The sequence below is a fragment of the Notechis scutatus genome, chromosome 3 (genome assembly GCF_049901735.1).
Source record: "Notechis scutatus isolate UNSWTSFEM ecotype Mainland chromosome 3, rNotScu1.2, whole genome shotgun sequence".
Classification (NCBI taxonomy): domain Eukaryota; kingdom Metazoa; phylum Chordata; class Lepidosauria; order Squamata; family Elapidae; genus Notechis; species Notechis scutatus.
The window spans coordinates 84,171,181-84,180,301 of NC_142011.1; the positions used below are offsets into that span (position 1 = coordinate 84,171,181).

A 9,121-nucleotide genomic window follows, 5' to 3' on the forward strand; every position below is an offset into this window, starting at 1 on the left:
TACAGTTGAAGATGAAATACTGTACATTGTTTTAGCATATGTTGGAAGTTAAAACCCATCCCTCTCCTAGAGAAATGAAATAGGATATATTAAAAAGACAGAATATTTCCCCTAAAAGAGAAGTAGAAACTCAGAGAGGCAGAAACTCAGTCCCCCTACCTTTGCTAATGGGCCATTAAGGCCTGGGCCAGTCTATTCTACATAACAAAAATCTACCTTCTTCAGGCAGACCCATAATAGGAATTGCCAAAGCACTTTCATTACATCAGCATCCAGCAAGGCTCAACCAAGCCTTGGACTCAGGACAGCCTACAGAGTTGCCCCTGCATGGCCCCATGGGAGTCTGACAACCAATCAGAATACAAGCTCATATTCAAATCCCAACAGAGGGCATAAAACCCAGGGACTCTCAGCATCTCTTCCCTTTTTTGCTCAGGAGCTCCAAGGCATGTGATCCTGTCCACCATTAAACCATCTTTCCAAACAGCCTCCATGTTTCCAGTGTCTTTCCCCTCACTTGGAACTGAACCCAGAAGGACATTTTCTTCCAACACATAAAAACAAGTTATGGTTAATCTAGTGCAATGAAATTACCACAGATAAATCTGCTGTTTAGGATCAACCTCATTCTAGTGCCCTTCAGATGTGTTAGGAGTTCATGGAGCTGTAATCCCAACATCTTTGAAAGGATTTGATGAAAAAATTAGAACGGACAGTGCCAGGATTCCAAGCTGTACTGGAACAGAACAGCAAACATTTGTGGATATTGTTGTTTAGAGAAACATTTACAGAGAGATTGCCCTTGAACTGGGAAAATCTGTTTATTTTCAATTCATGTTACTTTTATATGTGCTTATCCATTGTAAACCTGTTCTGGTTATTTTTATATTAATCTGCGTTTTTTTCTAAAAAGGCTACAGAAAAAAAATTAAACTCAAATATATATTTAGCACATTGTCCATGAGAAGAATCCTAGTTTATTTATTGTATATACTATTTATCATAAATTATGTTGAGCTTTTTAAAAATGGAAAGCAGTTTACAGATGTTTTAAATTAATATGTACATATTTTATTTCTGATTATTTACATTGACTGACAGTATTATGGTAAGAATCAAAATTGGCACAATTTTGCAGCAAGGAAAAAAATATATCTTTTTATTTTCCTAATTGTTTTTTTTAAACATTCACTTTGTTTTTACTTTAATTATGTCTTGAGTACTTTATATGCTGAAAGGCAGAGTACAAACTAAACAAGTAACTTAATAACATTCTCATCTAAATTTTAGAAGAGGAGATGTACATCAACTTAATTTACATTAGAATTTGCCAGGGCCAGATGTACTGTAAAAACACGAGTTTTTAGATGAAGTTCGTCAAGCAAAGGAAATAACAAATATTTTGCCCTTTTTTGATATGTTTTATCTTGAATCCATTGTCAACGCTTAAATTGTTTTCTGAAAGCTATGAAATGTGTAGTTGGATTTAAAAGTTTTCTCCTAATCCTCAACTAATGAGTTGATTAATCCAGTTCGATAGTCAGGGTATTTTTTTTTCTGAATGAACATGCACAGGATTTCAGAGTTATTCCTGCTCCGATCAGTCAGAATAAAACCTCACAATCAGATCCATTGTTGACCTGGAATCTGGGCAAAGCCTTGAAGGTGAGTATGTACAGATGGCACCATTATCTCTAGACAACTGCAGGGCTGTGGAAAGTCCCCAGGGAAACACCCAATGTCCTGAGATGCCAGTGCCCTAAAGAACTGCCCTACGTATCAAGAACATCTTGATATCTTACCTACTGCGTGCCAGGCTGTCTGGGTGATTCCTGTATCTCTTATGTGACAGCCTTGCAGGGTGGAGGATAAAAATCTCTATGTATTCGGGGTTTCCTCTCTGTTAGAAGGGCCCGTCTTTATTCAGCTGATTAAACATGTACGCTTAAAGGCAATACTTGGTATTTTGTCTCTATTTTATCAGAGGTGGTATTCAGCAAGTTCTGACTGGTTCTGGAGAACCAGTAGTGGAAATTTTGAGTAATTCGGAGACCCGGCAAATACCACCTCTGACTGGCCCCGCCCCCATCTATTCTCTGCCTTCCGAGTCCCGGTTGATTGGCTGGGGTCTTCTTTTGTTGCCCTGCACAGGAGAACGGAGCTGGAAAGCAGGTTAGTGGGGTGGGGAGGGAATGGGGATTTTGCAGTATCCTTCCCCTGGAGTGGGGTGAGAATGGATATTTTATAGTATCCTTCCCCTGCCATGCCTACCAAGCAACGCCCACCAAGCAACGCCCACCAAGCAATGCCATGCCCACCGAGCCACGCCCACAGAACCAGTAGTAAAAATTTTTTAATCCCATCACTCTATTTTACTAAGCCTCACCTCGAATTAGACAAAACACCATCTTGGTATTTCTGAAGATTGAGGAACACACTCTGTTTCCTAACTAAAATATTTTTTAAAACGGCACTCGTTTTCCTTTTCAAATGGGCTAATTAAATAAAACAAAAATGCACTGAAGAAATTTGTAACAAGATTCAATTTTTGGAGACGGAGATCCATGTGTTTATCTAATTATGCAGTTGTTAAATGATTCTGGCCGTTGCTGTTTTCTGGATATTTTACTTTATATACAAGTACTATTAGTTATCAACCCTAGAGAAATAGGCCTTGTTAATATGTACTATAAATTATGTCCAGCTCTATTTGCGGTGTCAGACCCAGTGATTCTCAATTCAGCTTGTAAAATGGAGGGCTTCCCTTTAGGTATTGGCCTGATTTTGAAAAACAGCCTACAAGAAAAGAAATAGAACAAGTACCTTGGGTCCATCTTCTTTCAATTGACAAGTTAGATCTGAAGCAGAGGTGGTATTCAGCAGATTCTGACCAGTTCTGGAGAACCGGTAGTGGAAATTTTGAGTAGTTTGGAGGACTGGCAAATACCACCTCTGACTGGAGATTTTATAGCATCTTCTCCTGCCACACCCACCAAGCCATGCCCACAGAACTGGTAGTAAAATTTTTTGAATCTCACCACTGGTCTGAAGTAAGGGCGGGAAGCTACATTTGTCTTAATATAATTATAGGCTTCACACATTACTCTGCATGTTATGTGCTGAGAGCTCATTCAAATGCAAATACCAGTAGTCCTTGCTTAATAACCACAACTCCAACTCCACAACTCCAACACTAAGTGATACGGTCGTTAAGCGAGACATTGCACAATCACAATAGCTTATGGCTCCACTTCTGCTGCATTTGTTAACCAAACCACCAAGATTGTTCGGCGAGACTTCATGTGAGTGTGACTTGTGATTTTACTGCTGGCTTCTCCATTGACTCGGCTTGTTGGAAGCCATCTGTGAAGTGTGCAAGTGGTGATCATGTTACCTTCAGGATGCTGGGACAGTCATAAATGTGAGAATCAATTGCAAAGTTACTTGTTCAGTGCCATCGTAACTTCAAATGGTTACTTAACAAGGCAGTTGTTAAATAAGCTTTACCTGTACATATTCATTTCAAGGATGAATATGTCCTAAGCAAGGAATTAGTGCAGATAGTATATATGAATATGCCTAATCAAGAAACCACTAACACTGACAGGGCAAGCCACAAATATATAAATGCAGAGCAAACACCACTCCTTTCCAGCACTAATGACATTACTAGTGTGGTAATGAAACACCTCAAGAAAACAATGAAACTTAGTGAGTACCAAGGACATCACATATTCATTTCAGAATTTAGTCAGGGACTGAAAGACCAGGAACAATGACTTAAGACCAGGAACAATGACTTCCCTTTACATAGTCTTTTCTTGAACACTTGAAGTTTATGTAGTATCTCTCCCTCTTATTGCATCTTGCATAGTTATTCTGAAAGTGAAAAACTATCTCTTTGTTGTAAGATTGTCAAATATATAATCAGGGGTGGGATTCTACCGGTTCGTACAGGTTCAGGTGTTAAATTTGCATCTGGTTTGATGAACCGGTATTTCAACCGACCGGCAATGAGTATGAATTCTACGCTGTCTTTCTGTTGCCAGAATTTGCCTTAGAATCTTTCTTTTAATATTATGCCTCTTATTAGTTATTACTGATGGTTTCTTTATTATAAAGAGTAGTTGGATTGGATTTATTAAATTACTCTGCTCATTCAGAAATATATTTTATTTTGATTAGAGGCCTATATGACTTAGAGGTCATATCTGGGGGTTATTCATTGTAAAATAGAATTGCTAATCCGTAGTTCATGGACTATATGCTTCTCTCCAGCCTTAATGATAGACTTCAATGCCCAATTTCCTAGATTATTCATTTATTAGTTATGTTTATATTTTGTCTTTTATCGTAGAGCTGTAATCATAATTCTAATTACAGCAACCCTGTGAAGTAGCTTGGGATGAAAAAAAATCACCCCATCGGGTGCTGTGATCAAATGGGGACTCTGGGGTCTGTCTCCAACAGCTTACACTGGCTTTCAACTTCAATAGCAAACTGTGAGTTGATTAACTATTTTTTTAAACAACTAAGAAGACAAATGGTTTATTAAACTCATCACAACAAAGGGGAGAACTTTCTGCTTAATCCCTTTGGGTGTTACAGCCCTTCCTCAAGCCTTAAAGACTAAAAATATTTAAAATGTGGACTTCTGGTTGCAAATACATTATTTGTTTAAACTTTCCTTAAGTAAGCTTCCCTTTTATTTTTCTAGGGTAAATCCATATTACAGCATCTCCAGTTTTTGCTTTAAAACAATTCAGTCCTTCCTTTTACCTCTCAAGGAAGAAGGATCATGATTCTTTGGGGAGAAATATATCTTTGAGGTCCCTCAAATCTTTTATCTCTTTATTTCCAGCCTTTCCCAAGGTGGTATCTTCCCCAAAGTTTGGATTATAGCAATCGTTATTCACAGCCATCATGACTAGAGAGGACCAGATAAGCAAGGCCGCTTTTCCCAGCTGCTTTGCTTCACCTTATAGAAATAATACAAACAACAAAGAAATACATTAGAATTCTTAACAAGTAAAACTGGGGGTGGGGTGGGGAATGATGTTTGGGAACTTGCTTCTCTTTTTACAAAAATAATAAAAACATGGCATCTTACCTTTGGGCCCTCAGAGTGGAAGAATCCATGCAAGTAGTAGTTTTGCTCTGCCACATCACAAAGGAGCAGGTCAGAGTGTATAGATAAAAAATTCCAAGTTAAAAGGATTTTGGGCTTTATTGACGTAAGAAAAGTGGCCCGTTGAAGGCTGGCACATTCTAGCCATCTAGTACTGGTTTTAACATGACAACTGCACAAGCACTTCCTGGCCTTACATTAAGCCAATCTGGTAAATAGTTAACCTCAGTGTAAATGCAGGGGGTTTGAATGCAATTATGAAATGATTGGAATGTGTGTGTGCCTGGCAACATCATTGTTCAGGGTAAACACTGGTGAACAGGAAGGCAGTGGCAGCAAGAGGAGTGGCCATTATTGATGATGCTTTCATTTTGCCAGAAAAATGACTCACGGATTTTGAATTTCATTACCCCATCTAATCACCTTTGGCAGAGAAACAGATTTTCTTCAGACATTTATGTAGGCATTCAGACATTCTTCAGAATTTATGTAGGCAGCTAAAAGGATAAAACAGAATGCTCCCTTTCAAACATTTATTATGTTTCTTTTCATTCTAATTCATGCCTTAATTGATAGAGCTACCATTCCATTTGTGCTTTTCCAAAAAAAATCACTGAATTTTCGTTATAAGTATATAAGTATATAAGGCTCCCCCTTGTGGAGGTTTCTCAGTATTACAACAGAAGCGTTCTGCTGTTGAACCAAATAGATTTCAGAAAAGCATTTAATGCTTTTTTGGCTACGAATGCATTGCCTAAACCAGTTCATGTTCTACATCTAACAAGCAGGGTTGGGACTAATATTTATGTGATGGGCTCTATTGTCAGACTATTTTTATTTGTTAGAAACTTTCTTCTAATGGAATCTGCCTTCTGCAACCTAAATCCAATATATCAAGTCCTGAATTATGGAATGAGAGAGAGAAAGAGAGAGCAAGTCTTGATTTTCTCCTGCAGAATATCATTTCAGTATTATCATGTCCCCACTTCATCATTATTTTTCTCAGGGCTCAGCATATCCAGTTCTTTAATTAGGATTTAATTTCAAGCCCCCCAATAATCATAGTTGCTGTTCATTGAATCTGTCTCAATTTCTTTGAATCTTTCTTAACAAATGATGTCTGAAACTAGACAATGCATCTAAGGAATGGTTGGACCAATGCAGAATAGATGGAAACAATGGAATCCCATCATTTGGAAATTACACTTTTGTTAATACAGCCTAAAAGTACACATGCCTTTTTTTTGCAGCATAACATACTGCTGGCTATATACTCAATTTGAAATAAGCTATTCTTCCAGTCAGAGTCAGTTTGGTGTTGTTGGGAAGTATCCAGCCTGGCTGGGAGGAGGAATCAAGCACGGAGCTAGCCTGGAGTCACTGCACAACAGTAAAAGGGCTAGCTCTGACCCCCCCTCCCAGTTCCTTGGAGCCTTATATAATTGTTCCTAGAAGTAGGCTGCCAGACTGAAGAAATTCCTGAATTATAGGCAGAACATGATAAAATATTTAGCTCAAACTCTGCAAATGTGGGCCTGGTTGTTCGCACCTGACAGGTGCAGCAGTTAAGTCCTAAGATTTGAAACCAGGAGACTGTAAGTTCTAGTCCCACCTTAGACCCAAAGGCAGCTGGATACTCTCTCTCTGCTCTAGGAAGCAGGCAAGGGCAAACCACTTCCAAAATCTTGACAAGAAAACTGCAGGGACTTGCCAGACAGTCACTAGGAATCAAGAGTGACTAGAAGGGACATTCCTACCTCCCAAATATTCCAATATATTTTCATAAGCATTATTAACTCTGGTAATCTTATCATATGGATTTTGCTTCCTAATACCCTATATCAGAATGTTTGAACTCTGCTTGCAATTAGTTTGTTATTCTAGGAAACCGAATATTTCACTTCTGCAATTTTTGTTTCCTTTCTCAAAAGACTTCTCTAGCATAACCATTTCAAGCAAGAATGTTTTTATTGATTGACATGCTAGACTGATATCCTGTCTTTTCTCCAATAGCCCAAGGAAGTTCTCACAGTGATCTTCCTTCATTTTATTCCCACAAGAGCAATTCTGTGAAGTTGGTTAGGTTAAGATAGAGTGACAAAGTCATCCAGTCAGTTACCATGGTGACTCATGCAGTTGAACCCAAGTCTTCCCAGTCATAGTCCAACATCTGAGATACTTCCAATAGTATCCTTTGTGTTAAGCCCTGTTACAGTTTCTCTGTTGCAGCTGAAGAAATCTTTGGCCAATATATGGGAATGAAAGAGTATGTGTCCACTTTAGAAAAATGGGGAGATAATAGAATAACAAGAGTTGGAAGGGATCTTTGAGGTCTTATCGTGCAATCCTCTGCTCAAGCAGGAGACCCTATACCCATGATGGTGAACCTATGGCACACGTGCCACAGGTGGCATGCAGAGCCATTTGTGCCGGCATGCGAGCTGCAGACAAACTTACCTCACTGCAATGTGCATGCCTCATAGCTGATTTTCGGCCAGTTTGAGGCCTTTTTGGCCTCCCAAAGGCTTGAGGAAGGCTTCTGCAGGCTTCTACAAGCTTTGTAGGCGAAATCAGCCCGTTTTGTCACTTCCGGTATTTTCGGAAAACAGGAAGTGACGAAACGGGCTCGATGTCGCCTTTCTACAAAGCTTGTAGATGCCTGCAGAAGCCTTCCTCAAGCCTTTGGGAGGCCAAAAAGGCCTCAAACCAGCCGAAAATCAGCTGTGAGGCGCAGTGCAGGCAAGGCGGTGGGGTGGGTGGATGGGGGATTGCGCGTGCATGCATAGGGGGCGTGGGGGGCTCATTGCCTTCTGGGTGATGGCATGCGAGCGCAAGCGTGCAAGCGCACACACAATTTTTGGCATAGGAGCCCAAAAGGTTAGCCACCACTGCCCTATACCATTTCAGACAAATGGTTCTCCAATCTCTTAAAATCTTCAGTGATGGTGCACCATAACTTCTGAAGGCAAGTCATTTCATTGATTAATTGTTCTGTCAGGAACTTTCTCCTTATTTCTAGATTGGTTCTCTCCTTGATTAGTTTCTATCTATCATTTGTAAGCAGCACTTTATCTCTCCTCGCAGCTTTTTATGAAGTTGTTGTGTAGAAGTTATGGATTATGGATCTCTCAAGAAGAAATATTTATGTTTATAGTTATATGTTATATTTATATCCTGCCTTTTTCTAGGAGGTCAAATTGTTGTATGAAGTTGGTTGGACTGAGAATGATTGGCTCTTAAATCATCCAAGGAGGTTCAGAGCCAAAGGTGGACCTGAAACTGGGTTACGCCAGTCCTAATCCAAAGTCTTAATTACTACATCACATTTTGTAATTTTCTGCTCCTGCACAGAGGTGGATTTGAAGCTGTACAGATGCAAATAGATAACTCAACAAGACATCCATAACAAAGTACATTTATTGGTTCATCAGGTATCCTCATAACTCACATTTGTGATGAAGTTCTTTAATGACCAATCCTTTGTATATCTGCCTTGTAGTAAAAGATGGTTATCTCCTAACCCATGTCGTAGCGATAGAAAGCAGCTCCCATGAGTTAGGAGTTCAGGCAAAAGTGAGGGAAACTCCCCAACCCATCGAGGGTCAAATTAGTGACCAATCGGGATTACAGATGTGGCCACATGACATGGACTACATTTTCCAGGATACCTTTAACTACATTTACCATGGTGCATTCCCTTAAGGGGACAGCTCATAATTCCTAAGCAACTATCCAATTCCCATAGACTGGCTGGGACAGCACAGCTAATGCTTATTGTTTTGCAGGGACAGCTTCTTTATTGCCTTCTCCTTTTCCAAAATAGAATTGCTTATATAGAATTATATGGATTCCAGAGGAAGTTGCTATTGGAAAGTCTTAAGGAAAGACTTCAGCTTGCTGTGATAATGTTTCAGATGAGTTCAGAAATGTCTTCCATTAAATTTGGTGGACGATAAATAACCAGAGTCATTCTGATTATCACTTTGGGTTCAA

At 39.4% G+C, this 9,121-nt stretch overlaps 1 protein-coding gene across 3 annotated transcripts in view; it reads right to left on the reverse strand.

Moving 5' to 3' along the window:
- The window catches only part of PALMD (palmdelphin), a 78,704-nt gene extending 73,270 nt beyond the window's left edge, over positions 1-5,434 (reverse strand). The window contains exons 1-2 of one of the 3 annotated variants that reach the window (XM_087960621.1): positions 5,111-5,338; positions 4,780-4,978 (exon numbers count right to left, since the gene is read on the reverse strand). Coding sequence is in view for 2 of the 3 variants with exons in the window: in XM_087960619.1 (XP_087816745.1) it covers positions 5,111-5,166 (56 nt within the window). In the remaining variant the exon portion in view is untranslated. Of the gene's footprint in view, positions 1-2,823; positions 2,983-4,779; positions 4,979-5,110 lie in introns of those variants that run through there. The other 2 variants (XM_087960619.1, XM_087960620.1) reach the window with 2 other exon arrangements.
- Between the last annotated feature and the right edge of the window lie 3,687 nt (positions 5,435-9,121).